General features: G+C 42.9%; 1 protein-coding gene across 1 annotated transcript in view; it reads left to right on the top strand.

Annotated features, from left to right (window-relative positions):
- The window catches only part of CDHR4 (cadherin related family member 4), a 150,328-nt gene that overhangs the window by 86,472 nt on the left and 40,356 nt on the right, over nucleotides 1–23,500 (top strand). Inside the window, exons 8-13 of the mRNA XM_053721164.1 lie at nucleotides 2,914–3,044; nucleotides 3,273–3,459; nucleotides 4,519–4,669; nucleotides 5,734–5,836; nucleotides 14,496–14,708; nucleotides 16,636–16,781. Of these exons, the coding sequence (XP_053577139.1) occupies nucleotides 2,914–3,044; nucleotides 3,273–3,459; nucleotides 4,519–4,669; nucleotides 5,734–5,836; nucleotides 14,496–14,708; nucleotides 16,636–16,781 (931 nt within the window). The remainder of the gene's footprint in view (nucleotides 1–2,913; nucleotides 3,045–3,272; nucleotides 3,460–4,518; nucleotides 4,670–5,733; nucleotides 5,837–14,495; nucleotides 14,709–16,635; nucleotides 16,782–23,500) is intronic.

A 23,500-nucleotide genomic window follows, 5' to 3' on the forward strand; every position in this document is an offset into this window, starting at 1 on the left:
ATGCTCACTACACCCAACACTCTACAACAGTGATCAGAGCATGGTCACTACACCCAGCACTCTAGAACAGATATCAGAGCATGCTCACTACTCACTACACCCAGCACTCTAGAACGGTGATCAGAGCATGCTCACTACACCCAGCACTCTAGAACAGATATCAGAGCATGCTCAATACACATAGCACTCTAGAACAGAGATCAGAGCATGCTCACTACACCCAGCACTCTAGAACAGAGATCATCATAGCATGCTCACTACACCCAGCACTCTAGAACAGTGATCAGAGCAGACTCACTACACCCAGCACTCTAGAACAGTAATCAGAGCAGGCTCACTACCCCCAGCACTCTAGAACAGTTATCAGAGCATGCTCACTACTCACTACACCCAACACTCTAGAACAGTGATCAGAGCATGCTCACTACTCACTACACCCAGCACTCTAGAACAGAGATCATAGCATGCTCACTACACCCAGCACTCTATAACAGAGATCAGAGCATGCTCACTACACCCAGCACTCTAGAACAGTGATCAGAGCATGCTCACTACACCCAGCACTATAAAACAGAGCATGCTCACTACACCCAACACTCTACAACAGTGATCAGAACATGCTCACTACACCCAGCACTCTAGAAAAGTAATCAGAGCAGGCTCACTACACCCAGCACTCTAGAACAGTTATCAGAGCATGCTCACTACTCACTACACCCAACACTCTAGAACAGTGATCAGAGCATGCTCACTACACCCAGCACTCTAGAACAGAGATCATCATAGCATGCTCACTACACCCAGCACTCTAGAACAGTGATCAGAGCATGCTCACTACACCCAGCACTCTAGAACAGAGATCAGAGCAGGCTCACTACACCCAGCACTCTAGAACAGTGATCAGAGCATGCTCACTACTCACTAGACCCAGCACTCTAGAACAGAGATCATAGCATGCTCACTACACCCAGCACTCTATAACAGAGATCAGAGCATGCTCACTACACCCAGCACTCTAGAACAGTGATCAGAGCATGCTCACTACACACAGCACTATAAAACAGAGCATGCTTACTACACCCAACACTCTACAACAGTGATCAGAGCATGCTCACTACATCCAGCACTATAAAACAGAGCATGCTTACTACACCCAACACTCTACAACAGAGATCAGAGCATGCTCACTACTCACTACACCCAGCACTCTAGAATAGAGATCAGAGCATGCTCACTACACCCAGCACTCTAGAACAGATATCAGAGCATGCTCATTACACCCAGCACTCTAGAACAGAGATCAGAGCATGCTCATTACACCCAGCACTCTAGAACAGAGATCAGAGCAGGCTCACTACACCCAGCACTCTAGAACAGTTATCAGAGCAGGCTCACTACACCCAGCACTCTAGAACAGTGATCAGAGCATGCTTACTACTCACTACACCCAGCACTCTAGAACAGTGATCAGAGCATGCTCACTACACCCAGCACTCTAGAACAGTGATCAGAGCATGCTCACTACACCCAGCACTCTAGAACAGTGATCAGAGCAGGCTCACTACACCCAGCACTATAGAACAGTGATCAGAGCATGCTCACTACACCCAGCACTCTAGAACAGTGATCAGAGCAGGCTCACTACACCCAGCACTATAGAACAGTGATCAGAGCATGCTCACTACACCCAGCACTCTAGAACAGAGACCATAGCATGCTCACTACACCCAGCACTCTAGAACAGAGATCAGAGCATGCTTACTACACCCAGCACTCTAGAACAGTGATCACAGCATGCTTACTACTCACTACACCCATCATGCTAGTACAGTGATCAAGGTATATTCACTACACCCAGAACACACCCAGTGGGACTTTGCTGCTCTTAGTAATTTTGGACATGGCAGGAACAGCGCTTTAGCATTACAAAGGGCCAGTAGGGAGGTCAAAGATCTCCCCAGCCCTCACCCTTTGGTGCCAGCGCTGGGTCCTTTGCGGGATCCTGGCTCTTGATTTGCCAGGCTTCCTTGCACATTGTTCCAGTGTAAAAGCAGCCAATCAGTGAGGTAAGCAGGTTAATGATGTGATATCATATTCCTGCCCCTCCTTTAAGTGCACCACTACTGCACGCCAGAATTAGCAATAAGGTTAGGGGGGGGAGGAAAGGGGCATGGACATGGAAAGGGGGTAAGAGAAGAGGCATGGAAGGAGGGAGAGAGAAGCATGAAAGGGGGAGAGAGAATTGGCATGAAAGAGGTGAGAGAATGGGCATGTAAAGGGAGAGAGAGCAGTGGTATGGGCATGGGAGGGGGGAGAGAGAAGAGGTATGGACATAGGAGGGGGAGAGAGAAGGGGTATCAACATTGAAGGGGGAGATAGAAGGGGGGAGAAAGAAGGGGTATGGGCTTTGGAGGTGGGAGATAGAAGGGGGAGAAAGAAGGGGTATGGGCATGAGAGGGGGGAGAGAGAAGGGGTATGAGCATTGGAAGGGAAAAGAGAGCAGTGGTATAGGCATTAGAGGGGAGGAAAGTGAGAAGGGGTATGTTTATTGGAGTGGAGATAGACGTGGGGTATGGGCATGTGAGGGGGGGTGAGTGTATATGTATATATGTATTTATAATCGTTGTGCATGAGTGTGTATATGAATATGTGTGTACATGCGCACGCATGCATCTGTGAACTCATGGTAAATGTACCCTAACATATAATATATATATATATATATATATATATATATATAGAGTTAGTGCAGAATTAGAGTGGGGGTGCACCCTAATGCAGTATGCTGCACATGCCTATGTTTATTTGTACGGTAAAATATTTTTTACTTATTAATATTTTTGGACAAAAGGCGTTTTCTTAGTATGCAGAATTAAACTAATTTAGTGTTTCTGTATGTCTTGTTTATTTCAGGGTGTCATCTATTGCTGTCACTATCACAGAGAATGGGGGTCCAGATTATCTGGTCAAACAGGTGAAGGCGCAAGGCAAGGATGTCCTCTATGAGATGATAACACCCAGCAGTGCTTACTATATCGAATCAGGTACTAGAGCATTCACATCAAACCATGTAGTGAAGATGAATGTCCAAATTCCAGCTCTACCAGATAAATGCGGCTTATTTATAAATCTTATATAGACATCATCCCAGTTTTCATTAATTGCGCTTGATTATTTATACTCTTTCTTCCTGGTTTTATCTGTTTCTTACAATCCCCTTATCTCTCCAATTCTACCTGTTTGCATTGTATAACTTGATAAATTGTTTTCAGATACCGGAACCATCCGGACCATTTTTAATTTGGATTTAGAGGGACCGACACCAGTCCTGGCATTTACTAACCTGCAGGTTCGAGCCTATGACAAATTCAACCGTATGAACAGCGCCATTGTAAGCGTGGACATTACTGTGTTGGATGTCAATGACTTGGCTCCCAGCTGCACACCGTCTGTGTTTGTGTAAGAAAATGTCTATTATTGTAAAGAAATACATTTAAAAAGCTGCTTTATATTGTCAGGTTAATATAAACCCAGGATATCATACTAGATATCAAAGGGATTTTAAATATAAATGGAAAAGTGAATGAAAATGCAGTCTCAGATCTGGAAAGCATTGTTCATTAAATAATTCCATTTTGTTTTGTCAAATGAATGTTTTTGTATGTTTTTTATTATTGATTTCCGTGACCCTCAGAAAAATAGGAACCAGTGACAAATCTGTTCTTATGGATGTAGTATGATCATGCAATGTTGTTAAATCACTTGTAGCAGGAAACAGATAAAATACTTTACTTCTCTTCTGTTCATTTACAAAACCACCCAGAATTGCTATAGTTTAAAAAGCTAGATAATCCTTTTTTTACCCATTCCCCAGTTTTGCATAGCCAACACAGTTATATTAATATATTTTTTACCTCTATGATTACCTTGTATCTAAGCCTCTGCAGACTGCCCCCTTATCTCACTTCTTTTGACAGATTTGCATTTTAGCCAATCAGTGCTGACTCCACGGGTGTGAGCACAATGTTATGTATATGACACATATAAACTTTCGTTGTCTAGCTGTGAAAAACTGTCAAAATGCACTGAGATAAGAGGTGGCCTTCAACGGCTTAGAAATTAACATATGAGCCTACCTAGGTTTAGCTTTCAACAATGAATACCAAAAGAAGAAAGCAAATTTGATGATAAAAGTAAATTGGAAAATTGTTTAAAATTGCATGCCCTATCTGAATCATGTAAGTTTAATTTTGACTAGACTGTCCCTTTAAGATAAATTAGTTCTGATTCTGTTCAGTTAATTATGCTTTATTAAACAAGCTACTTTAACAAAGCAAAACTAAATAAGTGTAAAAAAATATTAGACAGTATATCAATTTCATTATGGTTAAATGAGAACTTCTCAGTGTTTGTTACTATAAATTATAAATCCCACATGCCTGTTCTGGTGGCTTAGCCATCTGTGAGTATTTGTTCCATCGTATATATCCTCACCTTCTTGTTGTTTCTCATAATCAGGACTCAGGTTCCAGAAAACACACCACTTAGCAAAGCATTGTTGTCATTGTCATGCCAAGATCCCGATGTGAACAAGACAAGTCTAACCTTCAGCGTGATCCCCAACGCAAACTCACTGTACTCCTTCCGGATGGATGGGTCAAACCTTGTGGTGAGAACTATCAATAGCTTATAATGACTTCACACAAAAAACAACATATTAAAGGGATATTAAACACTAAATAAATGCTAGATAGAATGATGCATTCAAAGAAAAGATTAGTCTGAGAATAACATGTAGATGTGTTTTATAAAGTTTCATTCGCTGTTTAAATATTGACTAAATAAGTGTAAAGTTTTAGTTTCTATAAAACAATGAGAGCTGCCATGTTGTAACTTGTGTTACCATCTCTGCTGTGGCCAATTAGGGTCAGTTATAAATAGGTCACTAGAGTGTGCAGCCAATGGCTGTGTGTAATATAACAGTGTTCTGCACTTCCATTTCTAACAGGAACTGAAAAGCTCACAATTTCAGAAAGGAATTACAGGAAAAGGGGACAAAATAAATCATGAAAGTATATTGCAAAGATTTTATATTTACAGTTTATCATTTTACATTACCATCTCAATGTGTTTAATGTCCCTTTAATTAATAAATAATGATGGTATATTGCAATAATGCTATACTTTTTAATAAAGAAACATTTTATGCATTATTACATTTTAAGTTTAAATGGACAGCACATTTCCACACTTTACGCTCAATAAATGAATAATATTTATTAAAGACTGTACATCTAATAGTAAAATGCACACGGAAAGTGACAAGAAATTCAAAATTAAACTTTCATAGTTTAAATAGAGCATCCAATTAAAAAAAAATCTAAGTAGAAAATGTTTAAATTTACTTCTGTTATCTAAATGTATTGTGTTCTCTTGGAATCTTTTGTTGAAGACCATACCTAGGTAGTTTAAGGGTAGCAATGCTAGCTGGTGATTGGTGCCAACACACATTTGCCTCTTGTCATTGGTTCACCAGATGCGTTTAGCTAGCTCCCAGTAGTGCATAGCTGTTCTGAAATTGACTTTAGCTATGTTTTTAACCCTTTTTGCAGGGGTTAAACACATAGTAATATACAAGTAACAGAACATTTTCTTTTGCTCTTTTATGCCCCTTTATGATTCCTGCTTTATCTATGTAAACTGGTGTTATCTGGGAAATGTAATCCTCTACAGGTGAACAAGACCTTAACTTATGACTCAGCCGAAATAGCCAGTGTGAACTTCCAGTACTCAGCGACCATTGTAGTGACAGATAAAGGCTCCCCATCGCTGACCAGTGAGTAAAGGCTTCCCATAGAGCTGAACAATCTATATCAGCATCCTAATACACAGGCACATACCTCTCTCATCATCCTAATACACAGGCACATACCTCTCTCATCATCCTAATACACAGGCACATACCTCTCTCATCATCCTAATACACAGGCACATACCTCTCTCATCATCCTAATACACAGGCACATACCTCTCTCATCATCCTAATACACAGGCACATACCTCTCTCATCACCCTTATACACAGGCATATACCTCTCTCATCACCCTTATACACAGGCACATACCTCTCTCATCACCCTTACACACAGGCACATACCTCTCTCATCACCCTTATACACAGGCACATACCTCTCTCATCATCCTAATACACAGGCACATACCTCTCTCATCACCCTTATACAAATGCACATATCTCTCTCATCCCCCTAATACACAGGCACATACCTCTCTCATCACCCTTATACACAGGCACATAACTCTCTCATCATCCTAATACACAGGCACATACCTCTCTCATCACCCTAATACACAGGCACATACCTCTCTCATCATCCTAATACACAGGCACATAACTCCCTCATCACCCTTATACACAGGCACATACCTCTCTCATCATCCGTATACACAGGAACATACCTCTCTCATCACCCTAATACACAGGCACATACCTCTCTCATCATCCTTATACACAGGCACATACCTCTCTCATCATCCTTATACAGAGGCACATACCTCTCTCATCACCCTAATATACAGTCACATACCTCTCTCATCACCCTTATACACATGCACATACCTCTCTCATCATCCTAATACACAGGCACATACCTCTCTCATCATCCTAATACACAGGCACATACCTGTCTCATCATCCTAATACACAGGCACATACCTCTCTCATCATCCTAATACACAGGCACATACCTCTCTCATCATCCTAATACACAGGCACATACCTCTCTCATCACCCTTATACACAGGCATATACCTCTCTCATCACCCTTATACACAGGCACATACCTCTCTCATCACCCTTACACACAGGCACATACCTCTCTCATCACCCTTATACACAGGCACATACCTCTCTCATCATCCTAATACACAGGCACATACCTCTCTCATCACCCTTATACAAATGCACATACCTCTCTCATCCCCCTAATACACAGGCACATACCTCTCTCATCACCCTTATACACAGGCACATAACTCTCTCATCATCCTAATACACAGGCACATACCTCTCTCATCACCCTAATACACAGGCACATACCTCTCTCATCACCCTAATACACAGGCACATACCTCTCTCATCATCCTAATACACAGGCACATACCTCTCTCATCATCCTTATACACAGGCACATACCTCTCTCATCATCCTTATACACAGGCACATACCTATCTCATCACCCTTATACACAGGCACATACCTCTCTCATCACCCTTATACAAAGGCACATACCTCTCTCATCATCCTAATACAGAGGCACATACCTCTCTCATCATCCTAATACACAGGCACATAACTCCCTCATCACCCTTATACACAGGCACATACCGCTCTCATCATCCGTATACACAGGAACATACCTCTCTCATCACCCTAATACACAGGCATATACCTCTCTCATCATCCTTATACACAGGCACATACCTCTCTCATCATCCTTATACACAGGCACATACCTCTCTCATCACCCTTATACACAGGCACATACCTCTCTCATCACCCTTATACACAGGCACATACCTCTCTCATCACCCTTATACACAGGCACATACCTCTCTCATCACCCTTATACACAGGCACATACCTCTCTTATCACCCTTATACACAGGCACATACCTCTCTCATCATCCTAATACAGAGGCACATACCTATCTCATCATCCTAATACACAGGCACATACCTCTCTCATCACCCTTATACACAGGCACATACCTCTCTCATCACCCTAATATACAGGCACATACCTCTCTCATCACCCTTATACACAGGCACATACCTCTCTCATCACCCTTATACACAGGTACATACCTCTCTCATCATCCTTATACACAGGCACATACCTCTATCATCATCCTAATACACAGGCACATACCTCTCTCATCACCCTTATACACAGGCACATACCTCTCTCATCACCCTTATACACAGGCGCATACCTCTCTCATCACCCTTATACACAGGCATATACCTCTCTCATCATCCTTATACACAGGCACATACCTCTCTCATCACCCTTACACACAGGCACATACCTCTCTCATCACCCTTATACACAGGCACATACCTCTCTCATCATCCTAATACACAGGCACATACCTCTCTCATCATCCTTATACACAGGCACATACCTCTCTCATCACCCTTATACACAGGCACATACCTCTCTCATCACCCTTATACACAGGCACATACCTCTCTAATCACCCTAATACACAGGCACATACCTCTCTCATCATCCTTATACACAGGCACATACCTCTCTCATCACCATTATACACAGGCACATACCTCTCTCATCACCCTTATACACAGGCACATACCTCTCCCATCACCCTTATACACATGCACATACATCTCTCATCATCCTTATACACAGGCACATACCTCTCTCATCATCCTAATACACAGGCACATACCTCTCTCATCACCCTTATACACAGGCACATACCTCTCTCATCATCCTAATACACAGGCACATACCTCTCTCATCATCCTAATACACAGGCACATACCTCTCTCATTACCCTTACACACAGGCACATACCTCTCTCATCATCCTAATACACAGGCACATACCTCTCTCATCATCCTAATACACAGGCACATACCTCTCTCATCACCCTTATACACAGGCACATAACTCTCTCATCATCCGATTACACAGGCACATACCTCTCTCATCACCCTTATACACAGGCACATACCTCTCTTATCACCCTTATACACAGGCACATACCTCTCTCATCATCCTAATACACAGGCACATACCTCTCTCATCACCCTTATACACAGGCACATACCTCTCTCATCATCCGATTACACAGGCACATACCTCTCTCATCACCCTTACACACAGGCACATACCTCTCTCATCATCCTAATACACAGGCACATACCTCTCTCATCATCCTAATACACAGGCACATACCTCTCTCATCACCCTTATACACAGGCACATACCTCTCTCATCATCCGATTACACAGGCACATACCTCTCTCATCACCCTATACACAGGCACATACCTCTCTTATCACCCTTATACACAGGCACATACCTCTCTCATCATCCTAATACAGAGGCACATACCTCTCTCATCACCCTTACACACAGGCACATACCTCTCTCATCACCCTTACACACAGGCACATACCTCTGTCATCACCCTTATACACAGGCACATACCTCTCTCATTATCCTTATACACAGGCACATACCTCTCTCATCACCCTTATACACAGGCACATACCTCTCTCATCACCCTAATATACAGTCACATACCTCTCTCATCACCCTTATACACAGGCACATACCTCTCGCATCACCCTTATACACAGGCACATACCTCTATCATCATCCTAATACACAGGCACATACCTCTCTCATCACCCTTACAGACAGGCACATACCTCTCTCATCACCCTTATACACAGGCACATACCTCTCTCATCATCCTAATACACAGGCACATACCTCTCTCATCACCCGTATACACAGGCACATACCTCTCTCATCACCCTTATACACAGGCACATACCTCTCTCATCACCCTAATACACAGGCACATACCTCTCTCATCATCCTAATACACAGGCACATACCTGTCTCATCACCCTTATACACAGGCACATACCTCTCTCATCACCCTAATACACAGGCATATACCTCTCTCATCATCCTTATACACAGGCACATACCTCTCTCATCACCATTATAAACAGGCACATACCTCTCTCATCACCCTTATACACAGGCACATACCTCTCTCATCACCCTTATACACAGGCACATACCTCTCTCATCACCCTTATACACAGGCACATACCTCTCTCATCATCCGATTACACAGGCACATACCTCTCTCATTACCCTTACACACAGGCACATACCTCTCTCATCATCCTAATACACAGGCACATACCTCTCTCATCATCCTAATACACAGGCACATACCTCTCATATCACCCTTATACACAGGCACATACCTCTCTCATCATCCGATTACACAGGCACATACCTCTCTCATCACCCTAATACACAGGCACATACCTCTCTCATCACCCTTGTACACAAGCACATACCTCTCTCATCACCCTATACACAGGCATATACCTCTCTCATCACCCTAATACACAGGCACATACCTCTCTCATCACCCTAATACACAGGCACCTGCAGATTCGCTGCCGCTAGCAGGGGGTGTCAATCATCCCGATTGTATCAAGATGATTGCTGTCTTCCACCTCAAAGGTGGCGGACGAGTTAAGGAAAACCTGAAACTACAGGGTTAGATTGCAGCATCCGCTGCTTGTTAAATCTACCCCTAAGGGAGAAGTTAACACAGTTTCAATATCCGAAGTACAGATATTAATGCACACACTTTTTACTTTCAACTTGTAATAAGAGCGCTAATCCGCCCACATTAAAAGACTATCGGCTAGATTTAGAGTTTTGCGGCCAAAGGGGTGAGTTAGCTACGCGTGTTTTTTCCCCCCCGCACCTTTTAAATTCCGCTGGTATTGAGAGTTCTCTGAAGGGCTGCGTTAGGCTCCAAAAAGGGAGCGTACAGGCATATTTACCGCCACTTCAACTCTCAATACCAGCGGTGCTTACAGACGCGGCCAGCTTAAAAAACGTGCTCGTGCACGATTCCCCCATAGGAAACAATGGGGCAGTTTTAGCTGGAAAAAAACCTAACACCTGCAAAAAAGCAGCGTTCAGCTCCTAACGCAGCCCCATTGTTTCCTATGGGGAAACACTTCCTAAGTCTGCACCTAACACCCTAACATGTACCCCGAGTCTAAACACCCCTAACCTTACACTTATTAACCCCTAATCTTCCGCCCCCGCTATCGCTGACACCTGCATTTTATTATTAACCCCTAATCTGCCGCTCCGGACACCGCCGCAACCTACATTATAGCTATGTACCCCTAATCTGCTGCCCCTAACATCGCCGACACCTATATTATATTTATTACCCCCTAATCTGCCCCCCTCAACGTCGCCGCTACCTTACCTACACTTATTAACCCCTAATCTGCTGACCGGACCTCACCGCTACTCTAATAAATGTATTAACCCCTAAATCGCCTCACTCCCGCCTCAAAAACCCTATAATAAATATTATTAACCCCTAATCTGCCCTCCCTAACATCGCCGCCACCTAACTTCAAGTATTAACCCCTAATCTGCCGACCGGACCTCACCGCTACTCTAATAAATGTATTAACCCCTAAAGCTAAGTCTAACCCTACCCCTAACAACCCCCTAACTTAAATATAATTTAAATCTAACGAAATAAAATTAATCTTATTAAATAAATTAATCCTATTTAAAGCTAAATACTTACCTGTAAAATAAACCCTAATATAGCTACAATATAATGAATAATTATATTGTAGCTATTTTAGGATTTATATTTATTTTACAGGCAACTTTGTATTTATTTTAACCAGTTATAATAGCTATTAAATAGTTATTAACTATTTAATAGCTACCTAGTTAAAATAATTACAAAATTACCTGTAAAATAAATCCTAACCTAAGTTACAATTAAACCTAACACTACACTATCAATAAATTAATTAAATAAACTACCTACAATTATCTACAATTAAATCAACTAAACTAAATTACAAAAAAAAAACAAACACTAAATTACAAAAAATAAAAAAAGATTACAAGATTTTTAAACTAATTACACCTACTCTATGCCCCCTAAAAAAATAACAAAGCCCCCCCCAAAATAAAAAAAAGCCCTCCCCTATTCTAAAATAAAAAGTAAACAGCTCTTTTGCCTTACCAGCCCTTAAAAGGGCCTTTTGCGGGGCATGCCCCAAAGTAAACAGCTCTTTTGCCTGTAAAAAAAAACATACAATACCCCCCAACATTACAACCCACCACCCACATACCCCTAATCTAACCCAAACCCCCCTTAAATAAACCTAACACTAAGACCCTGAAGATCTCCCTACCTTATCTTCACCACGCCGGGTATCACCGATCCGTCCAGAAGAGGGTCCGAAGTCTTCATCCTATCCGGCAAGAAGAGGTCCAGAAGAGGCTCCGAAGTCTTCATCCTATCCGGCAAGAAGAGGAGATCCGGACCGGCAGACATCTTCATCCAGGCGGCGTCTTCTATCTTCATCCATCCGGCGCGGAGCGGGACCATCTTGAAGCAGCCGACGCGGATCCATCCTCTTCTTCCGGCGACTCCCGATGAATGATGGTTCCTTTAAGTGACGTCATCCAAGGTGGCGTCCCTCGAATTCCCATTGGCTGATAGGATTCTATCAGCCAATCGGAAATTAAGGTAGGAAAAATCTGATTGGCTGATTGAATCAGCCAATCAGATTCAAGATCAATCCGATTGGCTGAGCCAATCAGTCAATCAGATTGAGCTCGCATTCTATTGGCTGATCGGAACAGCCAATAGAATGCGAGCTCAATCTGATTGGCTGATTGGATCAGCCAATCGGATTGAACTTGAATCTGATTGGCTGATTCAATCAGCCAATCAGATTTTTCCTACCTTAATTCCGATTGGCTGATAGAATCCTATCAGCCAATCGGAATTCGAGGGACGCCATCTTGGATGACATCCCTTAAAGTAACCTTCATTCGTCGGGAGTCGCCGGAAGAAGAGGATGGATCCGTGTCGGCTGCTTCAAGATGGTCCCGCTCCGCACCGGATGGATGAAGATAGAAGACGCCACCTGGATGAAGATGTCTGCCGGTCCGGATCTCATCTTCTTGCCGGATAGGATGAAGACTTCGGAACCTCTTCTGGACCTCTTCTTGCCGGATAGGATGAAGACTTCGGACCCTCTTCTGGATGGATCGGTGATACCCGGCGTGGTGAAGATAAGGTAGGGAGATCTTCAGGGGCTTAGTGTTAGGTTTATTTAAGGGGGGTTTGGGTTAGATTAGGGGTATGTGGGTGGTGGGTTGTAATGTTGGGGGGTATTGTATTTTTTTTTTACAGGCATGCCCCGCAAAAGGCCCTTTTAAGGGCTGGTAAGGCAAAAGAGCTGTTTACTTTTTATTTTAGAATAGGGCAGGGCTTTTTTTTATTTTGGGGGCTTTGTTATTTTTTTAGGGGGCTTAGAGTAGGTGTAATTAGTTTAAAATTCTTGTAATCTTTTTTTATTTTTTGTAATTTAGTTTAGTTGATTTAATAGTAGATAATTGTAGGTAGTTTATTTAATTAATTTATTGATAGTGTAGTGTTAGGTTTAATTGTAACTTAGATTAGGATTTATTTTACAGGTAATTTTGTAATTATTTTAACTAGGTAGCTATTAAATAGTTGATAACTATTTAATAGCTATTGCACCTGGTTAAAATAAATACAAAGTTGCCTGTAAAATAAATATAAATCCTAAAATAGCTACAATATAATTATTCGTTATATTGTAGCTATATTAGGGTTTATTTTACAGGTAAGTATTTAGCTTTAAATAGGATTAATTTATTTAATAAGATTAATTTTATTTCGTTAGATTTAAATTATATTTAATTTAGGGGGTGTTAGGGTTAGGGTTAGACTTAGCTTTAGGGGTTAATACATTTATTAGAGTAGCGGTGAGGTCTGGTCAGCAGATTAGGGATTAATACTTGAAGTTAGGTGGCGGCGATGTTAGGGAGGGCAGATTAGGGGTTAATAATATTTATTATAGGGTTTTTGAGGCGGGAGTGAGGCGGATTAGGGGTTAATACATTTATTAGAGTAGCGGAGAGGTCCGGTCAGCAGATTCTGGGTTAATAAGTGTAGGTAGGTAGCGGCGACGTTGGGGGGGGCAGATTAGGGGTTAATAAATATTATGTAGGTGTCGGCGATGTTAGGGGCAGCAGATTAGGGGTACATAGGGATAATGTAGGTTGCGGCGGTGTGCGGTCGGCAGATTAGGGGTTTAATTATAGTGGCGACGATGCGGGGGGGCCTCAGTTTAGGGGTACATAGGTAGTTTATGGGTGTTAGTGTACTTTAGAGCACAGTAGTTAAGAGCTTTATGAACCGGCGTTAGCCCATAAAGCTCTTAACTCCTGACTTTTTGCTGCGGCTGGAGTTTGGTCGTTAGAGTTCTAATGCTCACTTCAGCCAAGACTCTAAATACCGGCGTTAGAAAGATCCCATTGAAAAGACAGGATACGCAATTGGCGTAAGGGGATCTGCGGTATGGAAAAGTCGTGGCTGGAAAGTGAGCGTTAGACCCTTTCCTGACTGACTCTAAATACCAGCGGGCGGCCAAAACCAGCGTTAGGACCCCTTAACGCTGTTTTGGACAGCTAACGCAGAACTCTAAATCTAGGCGCAAGTCTAGCTAGGTTTGTGCGCAAGCGATTAGCGCACCACTTGTTATCTAGCACATACTCCTTACCACTAACATAGTTAAATCTCTTTCTCTTTGCTTTCCAGCCAACATCCCTGTTTTTGTCACTGTCACTCCGGTAAATAACTATCCTCCTATTTGTAATGGGCCCCTTGTCTTCTCCGTAAATGAAAATGCCCCGTTTGCGACCAGTGTGGGAAAACTGAACGCTACTGATGCAGATTATAAATTCAACAATGTGGAGTACAGCATAGAAGGAAATCCAACCCCACCCGTCTTCTACATTAACCCCAGGAGTGGTGAGATACCCCAAACACACTGTAGTGATCCTAGGGACTGTTTAATCCAATTAATCTTTACCAGGCAATACTGCACCTGTGTTACTTTAATGAGATGTTACAGGGCAATACGGCACTCAGGGCTGGGTTACTGTAATGAGATGTTATAGGGCAATAAGGCACTCAGGGGCTGTGTTACTGTAATGAGATGTTACAGGGCAATAAGGCACTCAGGGCTGGGTTACTGTAATGAGATGTTACAGGGCAATAAGGCACTCAGGGGCTGGGTTACTGTAATGAGAAGTTACAGGGCAATAAAGCACTCAGGGGCTGGGTTACTGTAATGAGATGTTACACAGCAATAAGGCACTCGGGGGCTGGGTTTCTGTAATGAGATGTTACAGGGCAATAAGGCACTCATGGGCTGGGTTACTGTAATGAGATGTTACAGAGCAATAAGGCACTCAGGGGCTGGGTTACTGTAATGAGATTTTACAGGGCAATAATTAAGGCACTCAGGGGCTGGCTTACTGTAATGAGATGTTACAGGGCAAAGAGGCACTCAGGGGCTGGGTTACTGTAATGAGATGTTACAGGGCAATAAGGCACTCAGGGGCTGGGTTAATGTAATGAGAAGTTACGGGGCAATAAGGCACTCAGGGGCTGGGTTACTGTAATGAGATGTTACAGAGCAATAAGGCACTCGGGGGCTGGGTTACTGTAATGAGATGTTACAGAGCAATAAGGCACTCAGGGGCTGGGTTACTGTAATGAGATGTTACAGGGCAATAAGGCACTCAGGGGCTGGGTTACTGTAATGAGATGTTACAGGGCAATAAGGCACTCAGGGGCTGAGTTACTGTAATGAGATGTTACAGGGCAAAGAGGCACTCAGGCGCTGGGTTACTGTAATGTGATGTTAGAGGGCAATAAGGCACTCAGGGGCTGGGTTACTGTAATGAGATATTACAGAGTAATAAGGCACTCAGGGACTGGGTTACTGTAATGAGATGTTACAGGGCAATAAGGCACGCAGGGACTGTGTTACTGTAATGAGATGTTACAGTGTAATAAAGCACTCAGGGACTGGGTTACTGTAATGTGATGTTGCAGGGCAATAAGGCACTCAGGGGCTGGGTTACTGTAATGAGATGTTACAGGGCAATAAGGCACTCAGGGACTGGGTTACTGTAATGTGATGTTACAGTGCAATAAAGCACTCAGGGACTGGGTTACTGTAATGTGATGTTGCAGGGCAATAAGGCACTCAGGGGCTGGGTTACTGTAATGAGATGTTACAGGGCAATAAGGCACTCAGGGGCTGGGTTACTGTAATGAGATGTTACAGGGTAATAAGGCACTCAGTAGCTTGGTTACTGCAATGAGATGTTACAGGGTAATAAGGCACTCAGGGGCTGGGTTACTGTAATGAGATGTTACAGGGTAATAAGGCACTCAGGGGCTGGGTTACTGTAATGAGATGTTACAGGGTAATAAGGCACTCAGGGGCTGGGTTACTGTAATGAGATGTTACAGGGCAATAAGGCACTCAGTAGCTGGGTTACTGTAATGAGATGTTACAGGGTAATAAGGCACTCAGTAGCTGGGTTACTGTAATGAGATGTTACAGTGTAATAAGGCACTCATGGGCTGGGTTACTGTAATGAGATGTTACAGTTCAATAAGGCACTCAGGGGCTGGGTTACTGTAATGAGATGTTACAGCGCAATAAGGCACTCAGGGGCTGGGTTACTGTAATAAGATGCTACAGCGCAATAAGGCACTCAGGGGCTGGGTTACTGTAATAAGATGCTACAGCGCAATAAAGCACTCAGGGGCTGGGTTACTGTAATGAGATGTTAGAGAGTCAGTAAGGCACTAAAGAGCTGTATGTTGTTACGATGGTTGGTTTGCAGTTATACGTAACCCTTTCCTCTCCCTCTCTCAGGGGAGATTAATCTTCTCAGCACTCTGGACTTTGAGACTGTGAACAGATATACACTGTCTGTAAAAGTGGTTGATCTGAACAATGACATCATGCCTGATCCTGTCAATCAGAAGACGATCTTCTGCACAGTCACCATTAACGTACAGGTAGCTGACAGTATGATCCTGTGATGTCTCACTGTGTTACACCTGTCCTCTGCACTATTCTCTTTACACATTACCAGTCTTTTTACTATCTTGTCTTTTTATTTTTCTCACATATAAAATGTTCTGTGATTGAGCTATTATGCTGCATGTTATAATATGAGAACTTTCTGTCCAGTGAGAGTAAATCCTTTTAGTTCTCATTCTATTCTATAAAGCTGTTCATTAGAGTGTAACAAGATATTGGTGAGTGTAATGGTTAGGCATCTTGATAATAGTATTAGAGCTGATAATGTGTTCACGTAATAATCAAAACACAAAATCTAGCATTGCTCTCACTTGCATCTTGTTGCTTTCACACTTAAAAATAATTTGAATAGGGGGGCGTGTCCGAACCGCGATCTTGCAAGGACGCCGTTTTTTTGTAAGATTTTGCTGTATTATTGAAGCAAGAGCCTGGCCTTGGACGTCAGAGGCCTAGAGCAGCTTCTCACACATAGGCAGTGCCACCCCCCCTAAGACATCGGAGGGTATTCATCTACACTGAACACTATATAACCTCTCTGCCGATATTCCAATAACTGCTATACACATAAAAAGCAAGAACCTCCAAGCTTCAAATAGAGAGGAATCACCTAGAGTGCCGAATTATCAAGAGGAGAACGACTCCAAATTAAAATGGCTGCAGCAGAAAATATAGAAGCATCAGCATACCTCAGCCCGCAATACATAAAATTTGACCGGGTCATGGAATCATTGCTTGTAAGAGCTTCTTATGACTTACTGATGCATAAGATCAATGCAATCAACACTCCACAATTAACCGCAGAGAAAACCTTAGCCACTGGCACCCAAGACGACCTCAAAACAACTGGGAAGATCGCAGCAATAATTAACGCACTCTAGAGATCCATATTGTTTACCCCTACTGATAAGCAGAAATGGGAATGACACTCAACCAAGGGGTTTTCACTAAGATCACCGCCTATGTCACAAATATCTCAGGATTCAGCTGCTAAGGAGTTAACTTTGTGTAGCTTGCACTCAAAACAGTTATTTATTTTCAAGAAGAATTGTGTTTGTATTTTCTTTGAAGTGCCAGAACCCCCTAAATAGCCACCAAATGTTAGTGTGTATGCATTGGGTCATAAAGTCACTGAAGCTCTTAGTCACAGAGACACACAGGATAACGTTTATGGCTTAAGCTGTCAATAGAATGCCTGATGCAAAACAGGCCCTTCATTACAAAAACTGACCAGGTCACTGACAGGACATTGGTATATTATGTACATATGTGGGTTAAAGCTGTTATAACCTAAAGGAAGGTAAATATGACAACCTATGGCATATTTGATATCAAACCGATTCTCCCAATAAAACTAAGAGGTTCTAGATATGTAACTATAGAAATTTCTTACCTAGCAGGAATGATAATGGATTGTATAAATTCAGGCAAGAAATTAGTCTATTGAAGGTTGTAAAGACAGGGGGGTTTCTTAGCCCGCCCAGGAGGGTGTGGTTAACCCCTTAATGACCACAGCACTTTTCCATTTTCTGTCCGTTTGGGACCAAGGCTATTTTTACATTTCTGCGGTGTTTGCGTTTAGCTGTAATTTTCCTCTTACTCATTTACTGTACCCCCACATATTATATACCGTTTTTCTCGTCATTAAATGGACTTTCTAAAGATGCCATTATTTTCATCATATCTTATAATTTACTATAAAAAAATTATAAAATATGAGGAAAAAAATGGAAAAAAACACACTTTTTCTAACTTTGACCCCCAAAATCTGTTGCACATCTACAACCACCAAAAAACACCTATGCTAAATAGTTTCTAAATTTTGTCCAGAGTTTAGAAATACCCAATGTTTACTTGTTCTTTGCTTTTTTTGCAAGTTATAGGGCCATAAATATAAGTAGCACTTTGCTATTTCCAAACCATTTTTCAAAATTAGCGCTAGTTACATTGGGACACTGATATCTTTCAGGAATCCCTGAATATCAATTGACATGTATATAATTTTTTTAGTAGACATCCCAAAGTATTGATCTAGGCCCATTTTGGTATATTTCATGCCACCATTTCACCGCCAAATTCAATCAAATACAAAAAAACGTTCACTTTTTCACAATTTTTTTCGCAAACTTTTGGTTTCTCACTGAAATTATTTACAAACAGCTTGTGCAATTATGGCATAAATGGTTGAAAAATCTTCTCTGGGATCCCCTTTGTTCATAAATAGCAGACATATATGGCTTTGGCATTGCTTTTTGGTAATTAGAAGGCCGCAAAATGCCGCTGCGCACCACACGTGTATTATGCCCAGCAGTGCAGGGGTTAATTAGGGAGCTTGTATGGAGCTTGTAGGGTTAATTTTAGCTTTAGTGTAGTGTAGTAGACAACCCAAAGTATTGATCTAGGCCCATTTTGGTATATTTCATGCCACCATTTCACCGCCAAATGCGATCAAATAAAAAAAAATGTTCCCTTTTTCACAAACTTTAGGTTTCTCGCTGAAATTATTTACAAACAGCTTGTGCAATTATGGCACAAATGGTTGTAAATGCTTCTCTGGGATCCCCTTTGTTCAGAAATAGCAGACATATATGGCTTTTGTGTTGCTTTTTGGTAATTAGAAGGCCGCAAAATGCCACTGCGCACAACACGTGAATTATGCCCAGCAGTGAAGGGGTTAATTAGGTAGCTTGTAGAGAGCTTGCAGGGTTAATTTTAGCTTTAGTGTAGAGCTCAGCCTCCCACCTGAAACATCAGACCCCCTGATCCCTCCCAAACAGCTCTCTTCCCTCCCCATCCCACAATTGTCCCCGCCATCTTAAGTACTGGCAGAAACTCTGCCAGTACTAAAATAAAATGTATATTTGGGCTTTTTAGTTTGTTTGTTTTTTTTTAGCATATTTACATATGCTGCTGTGTAGGATTCCCCCTTAGCCCCCAACCTCACTGATCCCCACCAAACAGCTGTCTAACCCTCCCCCTCTGCCTTAATGGGCGCCATCTTGGGTACTGGCAGCTGTCTGCCAGTACCCAGTTAAGAAAAAAGTGTTGTTTTTTTTTTACAAAAAATCCCTTTTTCTGTAGTGTAGCTTCTCCCCCCACCCAAGACCAACCCTCCACCACTCCAAAATCACTTTGTTTATTATTTGATTTATATTTTAGTGCCCTTTTGCCCCACATGTGTATTTAAACGTTTCTGTAGTATAGCGGCTCCCACCCGCTCCCGCCCCGTGCACGCGCCCGCCGCCCCCGTGCACGTGCGCGCGCGCGCCCCCGTCAGCTCCGCCCCCGATCCCGCCCCCCTCCACCTTAAACAGCACACCGATGGCTGCCCACCCGCCTCCCAAGTCGGCTCCCACCCACCAACGATACCGGCCATCGATGTCCGGTGCAGAGAGGGCCACAGAGTGGCTCTCTCTGCATCAGATGGCCATGTAAGGTTATTGCAGGATGCCTCCATATCGAGGCATCACTGCAATAACCGGAAAGCAGCTGGAAGCGATCAGGATCGCTTCCAGCTGCTTTCCACACCGAGGACGTGCAGGGTACGTCCTCAGGCGTTAACTGCCTTTTTTTTGAGGACGTACCCTGCATGTCCTCGGTCATTAAGGGGTTAAGCAACCTGATCTCTGAAAAGTAGTTTTAAGAATCTTATTTCTTAACAATAAGATTGTCATTCTTACAAGGGGAGCTGCTGTACAGAAGTAAGGAGCCATCTTTTCCATGCTAGCCCCTGGCGCATATCTTGAAGACTAGGAAAGTATTCAATTCTGTTTTTCTCCTTTTTATTTTAAAATACTGTTTGCGTGTGTAATTTTATTTGTAACAACTTTTTATTAATAATGCATTGTGCATAATATTTTTGGCATAATAAATAATTCCTTTATTAAGTTTGGCCTTTGTCTAATAATTGAACCACGTTACTGAAAGAGACTGGAATATTAGAACTGTATAATTTAGGTTATTTTCTGCTAAATTGTATTTCTAGAGTTAATGTGTAAAGTCTGGGGTTTTCCTTAAGATTTTCCCTTTAATAAATTTTATGTGGTGGCAGTATTTGAGCTATGGGATTGATAATTTATTGTGGGTGGCATTGAAAAGGGAGTGTTGGGCATTTCTCTTACGTCTAGTACAGATTAAGAGAGTGCGAATTAACTCTTGCACCCACTAAACTGAATCACAAGCTTGCCTGGTGTGGCTAGATTGTGACCTATAGGTGACAGAAAAGGGGGCTGAAAACCCTTTCTGTGCCAAATAAGTGACTGGCGCAGGGTTGGATAACCTTGGTTCGTCACAAATTGGTGGGCAGCGGTGTAGATAATTTTTTTTATTATTAGATTTTAGTGCTTGTGGATTTGCTAGTGTGAAAATCCTGGTACTAAAAGAAATTGTTTCTTACAATTTCCAAAGGCTAAAACTCAGTGCATTATATAGTCACACATTGCAAACAGTCCCCTTCCCTATTCTCTGTTTTTCTTTTCTATTTTATTTTTGCTATGGAGGCATACGAGCAGCGATCTAGAGAGGCACTTATACTCCTATGCTAGGAGCGGGATATTCCAATACGTTCAAAGAACAAAGATTTACTAATACAAGCTCTTGTTGAATATGATAACAGCCAAATCACACCAGTTGAAGTCCCAGGAGAGATGTCTGCAGCTGTGGGCGGTGATGCATCAGGATCTGGGGATCCATTGGACTGTTATTTGCAAACTGTTCTTAAACATATGGGCTCAGTGGATGCAAGTTTGCGCATGGAACTGATTACAAAGTTTTATGAACGACAGGCTGCTGTAGCTGAGAGAGAGGCTCTGGCAGCTGAAAGACAGGCTGCTGAACGACAGGCGGAGAGAGAGTATCAGCTACAGCTTGCACAGTTGGAGAGAGGGATGGTCTCACCTGTTGTTAGTGAACCTAGAGACCCCCCCTGCTCCCAGAGTGCGTGCAGAGAATTTTCCCACCCTGGAGAAAGATGGAGATGTGGATGTATTCCTGCGTAGCTTTGAGAAAGTGTGCAGACAGTTCCAGTTGCCAAGGGAGCAATGGGCCAAGTACTTTACCCCTGGCCTGAAAGGTCCTGCACTGGAGGCGTTTGCTGAACTACCCCCAGAGTTTGATCAGGACTATGATTCCATTAAAGCTGCACTGCAGAGGAGATACAATCTTACTCCTGAAGTTTACCGAAAGAAATTCCGTTCTCTAAAGAAAGGTTTGTCAGAGAGCTATATTACAGCTGTTGGGAACTTGAGGACAGCCTTTAAACAGTGGGTCAGAGGATTAAAAGTTGCCACTATGGAGGAGCTGGAAGATTTGATGGTGAAGGAGCAATTTATGCAGCTGTGCCCAGCCGGAGTTCAAGAATGGGTTTTAAATCGGAAGCCCATAACCACATTGGAAGCTGGCGAGCTGGCTGATTTTTACACAGCTAACAGGTCTCCAGAGAATGGGAGGAAATCCTTTTCTAAGGGGGGGTCCACCTGTAAAGGAGCTGCTGCACGACCCCCCTTCACAAAACCTGCTGTGCCTTTATCCAGTGTGTCTGCTCCCTCTGGGAAAGGAGGGGCGGGTGCTGCATCTGGGCAGGGAGATACCCGCAGATGTTTTGTTTGCAACAAAGTGGGCCACATCAGCTCCACTTGCCCAGAGAGGGTTAACTTGGGGCAATCAGCTGGAGGGAGTAATCCCTCAGAAGTACCAGCATCTGTTTTGTTTGTTACCTGTCCAGAGGAAAACAACGATGAGAACTTGCAACCTGTGACTGTTGGAGATAAGGTAACCCTAGGGCTAAGGGACACAGGTGCAGAAGTGACTATGGTGCATCCAAAGCTAGTGAACTCTGAGAACATTATCCCTGGAAAGACTCTAGCAGTTAAAGGGATTGGGGGAATGAAACTTGCAGTGCCTATGGCACGTGTATATCTTGATTTGGGAGTGGGGAGAGGTTTAAGAAATGTGGGGGTATCTGAAAATATTCCTAATCATGTCTTACTGGGTACTGATTTGGGTAGACTGTTATCTCTTTATGTGCCTGACAATGCTACATGTGACCTAGTGACATTAGTTGCAGACCCTTATGTGGAAAGGGCTGTGTGTAAAAATGCTCAGAGACATTTTGACCAGGAGGGAGGACAGAGTGCATGTGTGCGCAGGGCTGTGCCTGAACTGGGGGTGTCTGTGCTGAGAGGTGAATCTGTAAGACGAGAGACTGACTGGGGAGAACGACAGACAGACGGTGTGTGTCTTCCTGTACTTAAACCAGCAGTATCGGCAGAATTACCGTTAGCTGTACAGGGTGAGACTGATGGGGGAGAAAGGCAGATAGACTGTGTGGATCTGTCTGTGCCTCAACCAAGTTTAGCTGTACGGGAAGAACTTGTCTGTGAGAGAAGGCAGATGAGGGGTGCATGTCTATCTGTGATTGAATCAGTGGATACTATAGAAGGAGGTGAGATTGACGGGGGAGAGAATGACTGGGTGACTGGGCCGCTGGATGATGTGTGCCAGTCTCTGCCAGGGACAATTCCGTAACCTGTGAAAATACACAATAGTTGGGATAAATGGCAGAAGGAAGATGTGTGCTTGTCTGCACCAGTGTCAAAAGGGTCCCAGATTCTGTGTGATTATGCAAAGTGGCAGACTGACTGTGAGAGAGAGCAGGGGGGCAAACTAGCCCACTCTATGACAGAAGCAGCAAAGCCAC

This window comes from Bombina bombina, chromosome 7, assembly GCF_027579735.1.
Source record: "Bombina bombina isolate aBomBom1 chromosome 7, aBomBom1.pri, whole genome shotgun sequence".
NCBI classification, from domain to species: domain Eukaryota; kingdom Metazoa; phylum Chordata; class Amphibia; order Anura; family Bombinatoridae; genus Bombina; species Bombina bombina.